The sequence below is a fragment of the Carcharhinus amblyrhynchos genome, chromosome 3, assembly GCF_965287045.1.
Source record: "Carcharhinus amblyrhynchos chromosome 3, sCarAmb.v2.hapA, whole genome shotgun sequence".
Taxonomy (NCBI): Eukaryota; Metazoa; Chordata; class Chondrichthyes; order Carcharhiniformes; family Carcharhinidae; genus Carcharhinus; species Carcharhinus amblyrhynchos.
Window position 1 is genome coordinate 77,644,105 of NC_137326.1, and position 15,861 is coordinate 77,659,965.

The window sequence follows — 15,861 nt, forward strand, 5'->3', positions numbered from 1 at the left end:
GCTTACCCAAGCAGCTAACTAACTACCTATTGAACAATATTTAAACAAGAAAGGAAATAACTCTAATTTTTAACTTATCACTGTTTCAGTTTCAAATAAACAACATTCTTCTTACAGAGTCAAAAAAACCCACTTTAAATAGTTAGCAACCATAAATCTACTTGCTATATTGTTTGAGTATAAATAGCCTTGAAGCTTTCAGAAAGATTTTGTGGAGGTCAGAAATTTGCTGACCTCTGTCTTTAAACCAAACTCAACCAGAACTGACAGCTGTTTCTCTCTGCTACTAACCTAGCTTCTCCTATTAACTACATTATCACATGGCCATGTCAATCCTATACCCTCTGTTAATCCTGATTTGATTTATTATTGCCAAATGCATTAGTATATAGTGAAAGTTATTCTTTCTTGTGTGCTACGCAAAGCATACCTACATAGAGGGGGAAGGGAGAGGGTGCAGAATCTCAAATCCATCTTCCATTTAATAAAAAACTCAGGGAACTTTTTTTCGTAAACAGAAGTCCATTATCTCTCTCCTAAGGGGAACAGAGACTTTGCCGGGAATTATAGACCGGTGAGTCTTACTTCTGTTGTGGGCAAGGTTTTAGAAAAAATTATTAGGGATAGGATTTATAGTTATTTGGAGTGTAATGAATTGATTAGAAATAGTCAGCATGGTTTTGTAGCAGGTAGGTCGTGCCTTACTAACCTTATTGAGTTTTTTGAGAAGGTGACCAAAGAGGTGGATGGGGGTAAGGCAGTTGACGTGGTATACATGGATTTTAGTAAGGCGTTCGATAAGGTTCACCATGGTAGGCTTCTGCAGAAAATGCAGATGTATGGGATTGTGGGTAATCTAGGAAGTTGGATCAGGAATTGGCTATCAGATAGGAGACAGAGGGTGGTGGTGGATGGTAAATATTCATCATGGAGTGCAGTTACGAGTGGTGTGCCTCAGGGATCTGTTTTGGGGCCACTGTTGTTTGTAATTTTTATTAATGATCTGGATGAGGGTATAGTTGGGTGGATTAGTAAATTTGCTGATGACACCAAAGTTGGAGGTGTGGTAGATTGTGAGGAAGGGTGTCATAGTCTGCAGGGAGACTTAGATAGGTTGCAGAGCTGGGCCGAGAGGTGGCGGATGGAATTTAATGCGGAGAAGTGTGAGGTAATTCACTTTGGTAGGAGCAACAGATGTGTCGAGTATAGGGCTAACGGGAGGACTTTGAATAGTGTGGATGAACAGAGGGATCTAGGTGTGTGTGTACATAGATCCCTGAAAGTTGGGAATCAAGTAGATAAGGTTGTCAAGAAGGCGTACGGTGTCTTGGCGTTTATTGGTAGGGGGATTGAATTTAGGAGTCGCAGTGTAATGTTGCAACTGTACACTACTCTAGTGCGGCCGCACTTGGAGTACTGTGTGCAGTTCTGGTCCCCGCATTACAAGAAGGATGTGGAGGCGTTGGAGAGGGTGCAGAGGAGGTTTACTAGGATGTTGCCTGGTATGGTGGGGAGGTCCTATGAGGAGAGACTGAGGGATCTAGGGTTGTTTTCGTTGGAAAGAAGGCGGCTAAGAGGGGATCTTATTGAAACATATAAGATGATTAGAGGTTTAGATAGGGTGGATAGTGATAGCCTTTTTCCTCAGATGGAGAAAGCTAGCACGAGGGGGCATGGCTTTAAATTAAGGGGGGGTAGCTACAGGACGGATGTCAGGGGTAGGTTCTTTACCCAGCGGGTGGTGAGGGATTGGAATGCCCTGCCTGCTGCAGTTGTAAATGCGTCTAGTTTGGGGGCATTTAAGAGATCTCTGGATAGGTTTATGGACGAAAAGGGATTGGTATAGGCTAGTGGGTCATTGTTTTTGTAACTGGTCGGCGCAACATCGTGGGCCGAAGGGCCTGTTCTGCGCTGTAATGTTCTATGTTCTATGTACTACATGGTTAAAATGAATAATTATCCTGCACTTGCAGCATCTGAGCTGCATTCCCTGCAGGCCAACAATGCTCACATCCCATGAACAAATTACAAAAATCCTTTAATCCTCATCTGACTGCGAAGAAGAGGCAATGTGAAGAGAATTCTCCCCAGCTCCTTTTGTGAGTGCACTGAAGAGAAAATGGGGGAATACCGTGAAGACTTGGGTGGAATTGCAGCTGGAATGGAAGAAGCACGGAGACCCAGATGCTACAAAGCGATGTGGGATACAGTGTGTGATGGGTGTGTGAGAAAAACTGAACTTTAAAATGGTCCTCTTAAGCATAAAATATATATAGCAATAGCACACTATCATCACAATTATACCACTATGGAACCATAAGGGAGTCTTATAGGGGATTCCAGAATAAAAGCAATGCCAGGAAAGTTGAAATCATACAAGGGTTTAGTATAGTTCCTCACTAACGGGGAGCTGGCCGCCCGACCCTGCTGGAGTGACGGGGAGGCCATCACACTCCCCCAGATGGTCGGGGGCCAGAAGCAGGATGCCCCTGGGCATTGTCGCCTTGGGAGTGCCAGCCTGGGCCCTCCTGCCACTGCCCAAGGGGCAAAGTGCCAATGCCTGGGGGCAGTTGGCACTGTTCACTGGGCATCAGGCAGTGCCAAGGGGGTGGGACCTAATGGGGCAGGGCCTCTGGGGACAATCGGCGGGAGGTGGGGGAGGGGTCCCACTGCCATGTTGCACTTGGGCTGAGCGACAGAAGGAAGGATGCTAGTGATTGGGGTTGGACGTCAGGGTTGGGTTGGGGAGACTCAGGACTACAGTGGAGGGGGGACGTGATTGGTTTGATTTTGATTTGATTTATTATTGTCACATGTATTAGCATACAGTGAAAAGTTTTGTTTTATATGTGCTACACAAACAAAGTATACTGTTTATAGAGAAGGAAACAAGAGAGTGCAGAATGTAGTGTTAACAGTCATAGTTACGGTGTAGAGAAAGATCAACTTAATGCAAGCTAAGTCCATTCAATAGTCTGATGGCAGCAGAGAAGAAGCTGTCTTGAGTCAGTTGGTATGTGACCTCAGACTTCTGTATCTTTCTTCAATGGAAGAAGGTGGAGGAGAGAATGTCCAGAGCACGTGGGGTCCTTAATTATGCTAGCTGCTTTGCCCCAGGCAGTGGGAAGTGTAAACAGAGTCAGTGGATGGGAGGCTGGTTTGCGTGATGGATTGGGCTACATTCATGATCTTTTACAGTTTCTTGCGGTCTTGGGCAGAGCAGGAGCCATACCAAGCTGTGACATAACCAGAAAGAATGCTTTCTATGGTGCATCTGTAAAAGTTGGTGAGAGTCGTAGCTGACATGCCAAATTTCCTTAGCCTTCTGAGAAAGTAAAGGCATTAGTGGGCTTTCTTAACTATCGTGTCAGCACAGGGGCGGGAGAGACCGTGACAGGTTGTTGGTGATTTGGATACCTAAAAACCTCAAGCTGTTGACCATTTCTACTTTGTCCCCATTGATGTAGACAGGGGCATGTTCTCCTCTACGCTTCCTGAAGCCGATGACATTTTGTTGATATTGAGGGAAAGATTATTGTCACTGCACTAGTTCATCAGATTCTTGTTCCTGTACTCTGTCGCGTTATTGTTTGAGATCTGACCCATTACAGTGGTGTCATCAGCAAACTTGAAAATTGAATTGGAGGGCAATTTTACTGCACAGTCATAGTTGTATAAGGAGTGTAGTAGGGGGCATTATGCTGCCGGCCTCTCCAGCAGGCATAGGTCCCGCCCACTGATTTTCAACGGGAGTTATGCTAGTGAACTCTGCAGTGCACAGAATGTGGGAGATATGTTTTGAAACTCCTGCTGAAAAATACCAGCATGATTTACTCCAGGTTTTACCCAAACTCAACAGAATTTTTTGGGGGAATTGCCGTCGTAGTTGTTAAATGGTGCCAATCTCTTAATGGTATGCATGTCATTGGTTGTTATCTGGATGATGTTCTTTCTCTGGAGAGTGTTGTCCCTGTGATACTTTTCAGTGTTACGGCAACTATTGTTCCATTTCCATCAGGGATTGCTGGACCTCTGGTTTTTCTTTATTCTGTGCAGCTAGTAAAATCTCATCTTCCTGATCCGCCACTAGCAGTAAAATAACAACTTCTCTAGTTGTTCATATAGTTGTAGTTGTAGTTGGTGCAAACTCAATGGGCCTCCTCTTACACTATAGGGATTCTATGGTTCTGTGCCTGTGGTTGCACTGGTATATTTATTTCCACTGCGTATAATTGAGGTAACAGTTTCTCTACGCATGTCCCAAGTTGCCACATAGGCAGTTTCCTGTTGAAAGCTTAACTCTGGCAATCTTGTCAAAATGAAATTTGGTTTTCTGCTGTTTTATCTTGATATTTTCACTCAAGCCTGCTACTATTTCTGGCAGTAAGAAGTCTCACAACCAAAGTCCACAGGTTTATTTGGTAGCAAAAGCCACCAGCTTTTGGGGCACTGCCAGGTAGTGGCACGTGCTAACAAATAAACCCACTGGACTTCAACCTGGTGTTGTGAGACCTCCCATGTGCCCACCCCACTCCAACGCCGCCATCTCCACATCATTATATAGATCCCAGTGAGAAAGAGTGTTGTGTTAATACAGTTCTCTGGGCTATGTCGATTCCAGTGAGTGTGTTAATACAGCTCTCTGTGTTATTTCAATCCCACTGAGAGAGAGTGTATGTTAACACAGCTCTCTGGGTTATAGATTCGATGATGTGGAGATGCCGGTGGTGGACTGGGGCAAATACAGCAAGAGGTCTCACAACACCAGGCTAAAGTTCAACAGGTTTACTTGGTAGCAAAAGCCACAAGCTTTTGGAATGCATGCTGCTCCTTCATCAGGTGAGTGGGATTTCAGTTCACAAACAGGGTATATAAAGACACAAACTCAATTTACAAAATAATGGTTAGAATGCGAGTCTTTACAGGTAATCAAGTCTTAAAGGTACAGACAATTTGAGTGTCAAGAGGATTGAGCACAGGTTAAAGAGATGTGTATTGTCTCCAGCCGGGCCAGTTAGTGAGATTTTGCAAGCCCAAGCAAGTCGTGGGGCTTACAGGTAGCATGACATGAACCCAAGATCCCGATTGAGGTCATCCTCATGTGTACGGAACTTGGCTATCAGTATCTGCTCAGCGACTCTTGCTGTTGCGTGTTGTGAAGGCATAAAAACTCGTATTCCATAGGCATAAAGGAAGTGAAGGCATAAAGAAGGCATAAAGACTCGCATTCCAACCATTATTTTGTAAATTGAGTTTGTGTGTTTATATGCCCTGTTTTGAAGTGAAATCCCACTCACCTGAAGGAGCAGCGAGCGGTCTGAAAGCTGATGGCTTTTGCTACTAAGTAAACCTGTTGGACTTTGGTCTGGTGTTGTAAGACTTCATGTTATGTTTGCCCCAGTCCAACGCCGACATCTCCGCATCATCAAATCTATATAACCCAGAGAGCTCTCTCACTGGGAACTACATAACCCAGAGAGTTGTATTAACACAAACTCTCACTGGAATCTACATAACCTAAAGAGCAATATTAACACAACACTCTCTCTCATTGGGATCTATATTATGATGTGGAAATGCCGGCATTGGACTGGGGTGGGCACGGTGGGAGGTTTCGCAATACCAGGTTGAAGTCCAACGGGTTTATTTGATAGCACATGCCACTACCTGATGAAGGAACAGTGCTCCAAATACTAGTGGCTTTTGCTACCAAATAAACCTGTTGGACTTTAACCTGGTGTTGTGAGACTTGTTACTGTGTTTACCCCAGTCCAATGCTGACATCATAACTATTTCTGGCTTCAGTACCTTTTTTGCTACTGGAAGAGTAGTTTGGATGTGGTGTGACATTAATCTTTGGACTGGACAACTCTCCCTGCTGTCAGTCGTTGTTTCTCCACTCTAGGATTGTCTTGTATACATCAGTACTTGATTTAATTGATGATTGCTTTGACAATTTTCACTACTGCCTCAGCCTTTTCATTTAACTGAAGATAGTGCGAAGATGATGTGCATTATTGAATTTCCCAATCCTTCGTGAAGTGGCTGAATTCTTCACTCGTGAACTGAGGGCCATGTCACATATCACAATATCCGGAATGTCATAATGACTGAAGTGTGCTTTCAAGCATTTTACCATCTCTCTTGTCGTCACTGAAGTCAGGTTTACCTTCCAGTAGTCAGAATAGTAGTCTACAATGACAAGACAATCAGTTCTCATTTACTCCCAACTTCATCCATGGTCTGTCTGGGATGTCATGCATCATCAAAGGCTGTCTAGCTAGTTTAGTTCAGTACTCGTAAGTACTGCACTGGCAGATGTGGTTTTTAATTTCAGTGCTCATGTTTGGCCAATAGGGCACTTCTCATGCCTTTCTCAGAGTTGATTCAATTCCTTGATGGCTTGCATGGATGCATTTCAGCAGCTCTCCTCTTAGCTCCTTAGGGATGATGATTCAATTTCCTTTGTACAAGATGCCATCTTGGGCTGTCTATCTGACACTTGTTCACTTGATGTTCTCCTCCTGTGGTCATCATTTTAATAATCCCAGACCATTTATTACCATAGAATTGATGGAACCTAACTGTTGGATCATGTATAGTTCTTCATCAGGCTGTTCAACTAATAATGCTCCAATCTGTATGTGTTTGCTTCTTTCGAGCTAAATACTTGTCTGTGAAATGATTCCACTTTTTGCCTTTAAAACACTGCTTTCACTATGCTAGATAATCCTTCTTTTCCTTTGCAAAATTTCCTGTGCAGTATTTGCATTCTGTCTATTGTCTGCAATTGTCCTGCTCTTTCAGTCCGGAATGTATCTCAGCATAATGTATCACCTGCTTTGTTCTGCCATACACGTACTCTAGCTGACATTTTACAACCTCTGTTTCTAACACGTCTATCACTTTCTTGAGAGTAAGTTTCTCCTCTTTCAGCAGACTTGCTCTCACTGTCAGGTATCTAATGCCTAGGACAATTCTACCTTTAATGAGATAATCGTTTAGTTACCCAAATTCACAAGATTCTGTAAGTATTGCAGTCACCTGCCGATCAATAGATTCCTATTCACCTTGAGTCCTAATGTTGAACATATACGGTTCATAAGTTACATACATTTTCTTGTTCAAAGCATGCATTCAAATCTCTAGTCAGTTTTTTCCGTTCTTAAAGTTTTTAAAAAGTTTTTAAAGTTTGTTAGTCACAAGTAGACGTTCATTGACATTGTAATGAAGTTATTGTGAAAATCCCCTCGTCACCACACTCGGCGCCTGTTTGGGTACATTCAGGGAGAATTTAGCATGGTCAATGCACCTAACCTGCACATCTTTGGACTGTGGGTGGAAACTGGAGCACCTGGAGGAAACCCATGCAGACACAGGGAGAATGTGCAAACTCCACACAGACAGTGACCCAAGCCGGGAATCGAACCTAGGTCCCTGATGCTGTGAGGCAGCAGTGCTAACCACTGTGTCACCATGCCACCCAATCTATCTTTGGATAGATTTAGGGTGGAATACAATTTATAGCACTGTCTCCCAGCAATGTTAAAAGTGTTACTACTTGTATCGGTTCTGCCTTGTTAATTAAATCTGTTGCAATGTCATAGGTTTGGATAAGTGGAACAACTATCTCCTTTCATTTCGACAGGAGCTGGGAGAGGAAAATTTACACTCATCTTTGTCTCATTGAGTATTTTCTTGCACCCTTCAGTTTATGCTATTTCTCTCTTTTTGATATTTTTTCAGCAGCTTTTGGTAGGTTGGAACATTTCAGTATTCCTCTTTCAGCAGGCATGGCTTCTCTTCCAGCTTTTCAAACCTCAGTCTCAGCTCCACTCCTGACACCATGTTATGAGATCAAACACTGCAGTATTTCTGGTGTAACCTCTTTGTTGAACTGAATGTAAGATGGTTGCCAGCAGGGGGTTCCTGATGGTGGAGGCCACATGACTATGGCAGAAGTCACATGACTATGGCAAGCCAGGTAGGACACTTAGTAACGGTTGTATTTCAGAACCCAATACCCATTCTTGCAACACTCTGGGTAAAGTTGCCTGTGAATTCCATATCGGATTCATTAGTGATTATCTTATGTTTACTGCCCAAGTTTTGGATTCCCCACAAATAAAAACATTTTCTTTACATCTACCCTATCAAGTCTTACACAATTCTTGGAAAGAAAAAACAAAGTAACTTGCTTTGTGTCCTGCTGTTCATGACAATTGGATGTCTCAGAGTGCTGAAAAGCCAATGAAGTGCTTTCTGAAATATAGTCACTGTTGTATTGTGGGCAACACAGCAGCCAATATGCTCACAGCAATCTGCCACTGACAGCAACGCGATCAAGATCTGATTGTTTTTGTGATATTGATTGAGGGATAAATATTGACAAAGACACCAGGGATAACACCTTTTCCTGTTCTTCAAAATAGTGTCATGGGATCTTTTTCATCCCCCGAGCAGATGGATGGAGCCTCAGTTTAGATCTCTATCAGGTGAAGTCTCAGCCTTCCCTTTTCTAGGGAATGGTTCCCAGTGTATTTGGCCTTTTCTGATAATTATAACTTCTTGGCTCTGGTATAATCTTTGCACATATATTTTGTACCTTCGCCAATACCTCCAAATCATTGTTTTTGTAATACGAAGACTCGAACTGTGTATAGTGCTCGAATCTTTCCATGATGGCGTACCATCTCAATTATGTTGCCCAGATATGCATAGATGCACTGTACTATCTGCTTTAATTCTGTTACAAAATCTCAAATCTGCAAAGGTGAATGGAGCGGTTCTGGGGAGTAGGTACTGTGGGGAGTGTGGAGGGGGGAGGGTGCAGTGGTGGTCTGGGAAGCTGTCGTTTCAATGTCCTGGCTAATACACGAGAAACAGCCACTCATGTAAACTTCCATACACCCTTTTCAAAGTTAATGAAAAGTGAAAGTGCAGCTGGAAAGATTAGCAGAAGTACTGAAGCAATTGAGCTCTAGTACCACTAGAGGGTACCAAGAGCTGCTCCCAACTTCTGCCTTCCACCCATTGGATTAACAGCACAGAAGCAGGCCATTTGGCCCTCTGGTTTGTGCCAGTTCTTTGCTGCAGCAATTCCAAACTGCTGTGTATCTTCCCTTGATTCAAACATTACTCCATTTTTTCCTTAAATGGTTCAATGGTTTCTATCTCAAGCAAAGCACTCCCTCTTCCACCAGCTCCCCATGTAAAGAAATTTCTAACTTCATTCTTCACTCTCGTAAGAATATACCATTATTGGCCCTTTGGCCATGTCGTTCTTTGACTAGCCTTCAACTGGAGCGAATCCCATTTCCTTGCCCTTTCCTTGGTGTCCTTTACGAGGCTGGATATGCATATATTGCATCAGGCAATGTGGGAGCTGCAGATCTGAGCAAAATGAAACCGGAGCCTCATCATCTCAAAGACATGAAAATAAACAACTGAACATTACCATAAGTTCTCTCTCGTTGTTTCCGCTCTGAAATGGTCAGCTTATATGAGCCGCTGAAGATGCCTGTCTCCTCCCCACGATGTTCCAGTGGGATGTTGAACATTATCTCATTTGAGTGGGCTTGCACTGCAATGCAACCCTCACCTGGGCAGTGAAACACAAGGCAGATTCTCAAAGTTAAACACAATGCAACAAAAGCAAATCAAGTGCAGGCAAGAAGGAACAGGTGAGGAGATTGTATTTAACTGGATAGCTCTTTCAAAGGGCCAGTACAAGCACAATGGATTGAATGGCCTCCTCCTATACTGTATCATTCTGTAAGAATAGGAGAGTGTCTACAAATCATAAATAAGAAATATCACTTCTGCTTACGACTATAGAGTCTCCACCTATTCCTGGAAACCCATGCATTCACCATGGCTAATCCATCTGTCCTATACATTTTAGGACATGAAAAGGAAATAACTGATGCACTTGGGGGAAACTCATGCAGATACGGGGAGAACGTGTAAACTTCACAGTCACCCTAGGCCGGAATCAACTCTTTCTTCTTGTTAAGAGAGAGGGCCAAAGAATTCAGACTGAAACACTGAGTGACAGTCAGGATATGTTCAGCAGAAAACAGAGAGGAAGGGTTGATTAGATAGTTAGAGTGGACATAGGGAAACAATAGGATCGGCTTCTTGGGTCTGACCAGAATGTAGGCTTTCCCAAGTCCAGGATCCCATTGATTACATACACATCTCTCTGCAGGCTCCTTCCCACGACCACCACCTTCATGATGCACAGGCCCGCCCCTCTATTAACATGTAATTGGTGTATGGGAACTTGCAGTATTCAGCTTTAGGTTTCCTGGCAGGTGCCATGACCCTTATCTTGTGCCAATCCACTCCATTTCTCAGCCCTACTCTTAACCCTCACATAGCAATGAGAGGCTGGCTGCTTGGTGATGAGGGTGATTCTTGGTATAATTCCAGCACCATTTAGCTCTATGACCCCATCAAGCAGCCCATCAAGCAATGTTTCCACTGCCTGAAAAGGTCCAGTGGCTTTTTGCGGTACAGCTGACAAGAGTAGCCTGTCTGATCAAGGTTTACTGCGAAACATTGCCCTGTAATAGAAATCAAACATGGAACTGCCACTGGATGCAGACTGAGGGAGATTACAGTGGATGTAAACACCAGCTTGCAGCTCAGTAAAGAGTGTTTCAGCTGAATAATCAATCACTGCTCCACTACATTATTTCCAATGTTTCTCCTAGTGCTTCCATCCTCCTTGGGTTAAAATGCTGGAACTTCAGATCCAACAGCACTACATGGACTGTTCAAGAAAGCAGCACACCATCACCTTCTCATGAGTTTCAGTGAAAGAGTTGAAAAAATAGAAGAACATGATTCGATTAACCAAGTGATCTCCTTTGTCTTCAACTTGGTTTCTGCTTTAGGTCATACCACTTGTCTCCACTTGCTAATTCTAGGATCTGCAGCAGGAAGCTTTGCTGTTTAGCTATGCACAGGGTCTGTCCAGATACCCATATGTACTCATGCTCACCATAGGATTCGTAGCTGTCAGTGGACTTGACACAGATGAGGATGTGTTGGTCCAGTAAGTACTCAGGGTCGGATATAATCGGTATCAACTATGACAGGAAAGAGACAGTAAATTATATTTGATAAAACGGCAGATCCAGGAGACCAGTAGCACTGAATACTTCAGCAAGATATGTTTCACAGTCATTTATATCTTCCATTCCTCACTGATTCCAGCTGAGGATGGATTCTAGGGGCACTGGTTGTCTCCTCTGATATCTCTCATGTGTGAGCCAATAGCTTTCAGGTCAATTGTAGCATTCACAAACACATCCCTTCTTCTTCCTCCTTGACCTTTCCAGACATATTCCTGAGTTTGCCTCCTTGTTATTAATTCATTAACCTCTGGGATAAATCTTGTAATATTCACACTCTTAAACTACTTCAGAATTTTCTAAGCTTCCGTGCTAGGTTTTTAATTATTAGCAGAATGAAGGGTTATGGGGAGCGGGCAGAAAGGTGGAAATGAGGCCAATATGATTGTACTGAATGGTGGAGCAAGCTCGAGGGCTAAATTGCTTATTCCTTTTCCTAGTTCTTATGTTATTCTACTCCTGATTTATGCATTATACTGCTGGATGTCTCTGCTTTTTGAAAATTTTGCCATTTAGGGGGAGATGCTGGCATAGTGTTGATGTCACTGGACTAGTAATCCAGAAGCCCAAGCTAATGCTCAGGGGACAAGAGTTCAAATTGGCAGCTGGAGTTTGAATTCAAATAATAATCTGGAATTGAAATGCTAATCTCAGTAACAGTGACCATGATATCATTGTCAGAATAGCCCATCTGAGTTCACTAATACCCTTTAGAAACATAAATCTGCCATCTTCACACAGTCTGGCCTACTTGTGACATCAGATCCAAAGCAACGTGGTTGACTCTTAACTGCTCTCTGAACTAGACTAGCAAGACACTCAGTTCAAGGTCAATTAGGTTTGGTCAACAAATGAGTCACCCATATCCCTGAAAGATTAAAGACAAAAAAATTATGTTCTTTTTCCAAAAAATTGAATGTTTCCCTGAATTAAACTGCATCTGCCACTGACTCACCCATAGTTGCACCTTGTTCTTGTTTCTCTTGCAGACCTCCAAGCTCTTCGTAACAATTTAATGTGTTTCCTATTTTGGTATTACTAGCAATATTTGATACTGTTCAGTCGATGCTTGTGTGTCTCAATCACTTAGTCCATGAAGAACATGGGGGTTACCAATATAAATCACTGTCTGCACCTTGACAATCCAAATAGTATGCATTTACTCCCAATTTGTGTCTTACACTACAGCCTCACTTCCATCCATTTTATCGCTTTATCTTTATTAACATGGTCCTCAATCTTCACAAGTCTCTTATGGAGCATTCTACAAATGTTTATTTTATATATATTTATGAGGAGATGCCATCTAAGCACCAACAATCTTCAGGTGTTGTGCTGTTTCAATTTTCACTGCCCTGACCCGTCTGGCATGTCTGAGGGACAACCCTTTCTGTAATTGTAGTGAAATCTTTCTCCTTTCAGCCACAGTGAGGACAAACTAAGGGATTCATTAATCATAGCATTCATTGATGAGGATGTGTAGATTGGTATCACTTCTGGTATATTTAGCAGAGTAAGGATTACTCACTGTATTACTGTATAGAGTTCAGCAGAGTAAGGATTACTCAACGTGCAACTGATCAGAGTTTGGCAGGGTAAGGATTACTCAATGTGTAATTGTACAGAGTTCAGTAGGGTAAGGATTACACACTATATAACCATATAGAGTTAGAGAACCCTGCAAAACTAAACTCACCTTATGACAAAAAGAAACTAGACAAGAAATTCTAGGTTACCTCAAGGGGATTGCTCCACACAACAGTCAGGTTCTCATCTCTGGACTCCTGGTTCTCACCTTCAGCACTTTTCACATGATCTAGAGATAGCACAAGGTGAGTACAGATTTTTGTTCAATGCAGAGTCAAGTATATGCAAACATCTAGAAGAAGCTTCAATAACTAGGCCACTCAGGTTCAGTGGCTGCTAACTGACAGACTCCAGCCAGTCAAATCAGCTAATTATAGCACAGAAGGCCCATTACATATGTAGCAGCACTCGCTCAAAACTGATCTGTCTGGCAGGAAAACAGACAGATAGAGTCATGGAGACAGACAGACAGGGACATGGAGATATGGGAGACAGACAAAGGGACAGAGAGACAAACAGACAGGAACAGGGAGTCAGACAGGGATCCCTATACATTGAAATTTCCATTGTGAGGAAAGGTTAGCAATGTTTCATTTGTTGACCTGGGAAAAATTGCCCCTTGAATTGCTTTGATTGAGATTTTCAAAATTATGCTCTTGTGACAAATAGGTAAGCACATATTCTGACACATACATGACACACATATATACGTACACCACACACATACGCCATATGCATACCACACACATACGCCATGCGCACACCACACATATATGCAACCCACACTTAAACCTGACATTGAAACTCTCAACTAGACACAGGAATTGGGACAATGCATGATTCAATGAAAGGCAATGATAAGTATGCATTCTTACTTTCTAAGCAGCTGGAGTGAAATTCAATGAAGAATTTGGTCTTGGATTTGGTTTTCAACTTTGCTTCGCACCTGATGAAATTGATTGTGCCTGGAGAGGCAGCGTTGTTGGGATCTGAGGGGTACAGTTTCCATTATTAGTGTCTCACATCATTCAATTTTATTTCATTTCTGACTAAAACTCTATACAACACTTTCCTGCTCCCTGGCTCTGAACAACTACCGCATGCTTCCCCTCTCAAGCTCCTCGTCTTGTTTCCTACAGGCTCTGAATCTTGAAAGGAACATGATTTTCATAGGCATTGGCTGCTTTCTGGTATCTCATTCATTTGGCTATACTTCATGTGAAGATCTATCCAATATGTCCCCTCTCCTCTCTGCATGACAGACACCAATTGGGCAGTTAAAATGAGAGCAGTCACTTACCCTTTGACCCCACTACCTTCCTTTATTAGTCAGAGGCCTAAGTGGGAGAGTCTTCCCTGTCACAGGAGACCTGTTTAGGACCTGTTGATGAGAGAGGCCCAGGGAGGAAATAATAACTTTTAATTTTAGATTTCCATGTGGGCACACAAGACTTGGGTCTTTCTTATCCTGGAACTTCCCCACAATATCATCCAGAGCATCCCATACTCACTCATCATTTACCTGGATCCCCAGTTGTGGCCTACTGCTTCTGAATACTTTTGTGACCACTCATCATGCTCCACTTCCTTTCCGCAAATATCACCCCCTCCCACCCACCGGCACCCAGTGATGGATCTACCCAGGTTTGGTTGGGACATTGAGAAAAGTTATGTTAATCAGACTTTCCCATTAAGATCTGCCCTATCTCCCTGGGTTAGCTTGAGAGACATTGCGATGAGCAGCTTCCAACCAGCTTAGCTAGTCTCATACCACACGGTACAGCTGCTTAGCCAACAGCTGTATCCCACAGGGATCGCTCAGTTTGGTTGAACTTTAGCCCAGAACCCCTCTGTGGGCCTGAAAGGGTAACTGAGAAGTTCTTATGGCTACTGACCAGTCTTGGACACGAACTGCGTCGACACCCCAACCTCGAAGGTGGCAAACACCGGTGAATGGTCGCTAGTGACAATGTCCATGGTGCAGCCTGTAATTCAACAGTTAGATATTGGTTACTGTAAACTGCAGGGCAGACACATTAAAAAACTATTGTGACTTGATAGAATGCATAAAATGCCTTCAGTGCAGAATTGGCCCATCGAGTCTGCACCAACTCTCCAAAAGAGCATCTAACCTCACTCAGGCCCACCACCCCCCACCCTATCCCCGTAAGTGCATGCATTTAGCATGACCAATCCACATAACTTCCACATCTTTGGACTGTGTGGAAAACAATACCACCTGGAGGAAACCCATGCAGGCACATGGAGAACGTGCAAATTCCACATTGTCACCCACGATCAGAATCAAAGCTAGGTCCCTGGCGCTGAGGCAGAGTGCTAACCAGATGATTAACCAATGAAGTCCATTAGACATCATTCTTTCACCTTTGCAATCTAATTGTAGGAAAGTTCCCTCAGTCTGCTATCTGCAAAGTGTGGGTCAGTGGATATCCAGACCCAAGTGAACGTGACTATACAGCAGAAACTGTCCTTAAATAACAATTAGCTGACAATCTCACTGCCACAGATCACCAAATGACTTGTATAGGAAGTGGGAGATGAGCTGAATGATGGGGACAAGAGGAGGCCAATTGGTCCCATAAAGGATCATTCATATCCAAAACAATAACACTGGCCGCAATTCTCTCATCGCGACCCACAACTTTTTTGGTGGGTCAAGGTGGGAGATGCACGTTACTGGCCTTGTACCAGGATTTGTGCATGTGCTTGGAACACATGCACATCTCCCAGGGAAGGCAGACAGTCACTGGTCAGACCACGCTGGAAATCAGCAGAAAGGCAGGTAAGCAACTTGAATCTTTTTTGAATGTATTTTAAATATGTTTAGCAGGTCATAATCAGGAACTTCCAGGTCCCGATCGAATCTCCCACCCCACCAGGAGTACTTCATTCCAGTGGGGTTCAGACTAACTCCCCATGTTCGGGAGACCCCGCTGGAATAAAGGGAGGGCAATCAGGGGCCCGGAAGGGGTTGGGCAATGAGGGTGGTGCCCTCTGGCAGTGCCAGCCTGTGCCTCTAGTACTGTCCAAGGGGCAAAGTGCCCATGTCCAGTGGGCATCTTGGCACTGCCCACCAGGCATTGGACAGTACCAAGGGGGCAGGGCCTATTGT

General features: G+C 43.5%; 1 protein-coding gene across 1 annotated transcript in view; it reads right to left on the reverse strand.

Moving 5' to 3' along the window:
* Nucleotides 1–15,861, reverse strand: part of inpp5d (inositol polyphosphate-5-phosphatase D) — a 161,232-nt gene that overhangs the window by 40,950 nt on the left and 104,421 nt on the right. Inside the window, exons 19-23 of the mRNA XM_080185413.1 lie at nt 14,624–14,713; nt 13,604–13,717; nt 12,878–12,957; nt 11,009–11,096; nt 9,458–9,601 (exon numbers count right to left, since the gene is read on the reverse strand). Of these exons, the coding sequence (XP_080041539.1) occupies nt 9,458–9,601; nt 11,009–11,096; nt 12,878–12,957; nt 13,604–13,717; nt 14,624–14,713 (516 nt within the window). The remainder of the gene's footprint in view (nt 1–9,457; nt 9,602–11,008; nt 11,097–12,877; nt 12,958–13,603; nt 13,718–14,623; nt 14,714–15,861) is intronic.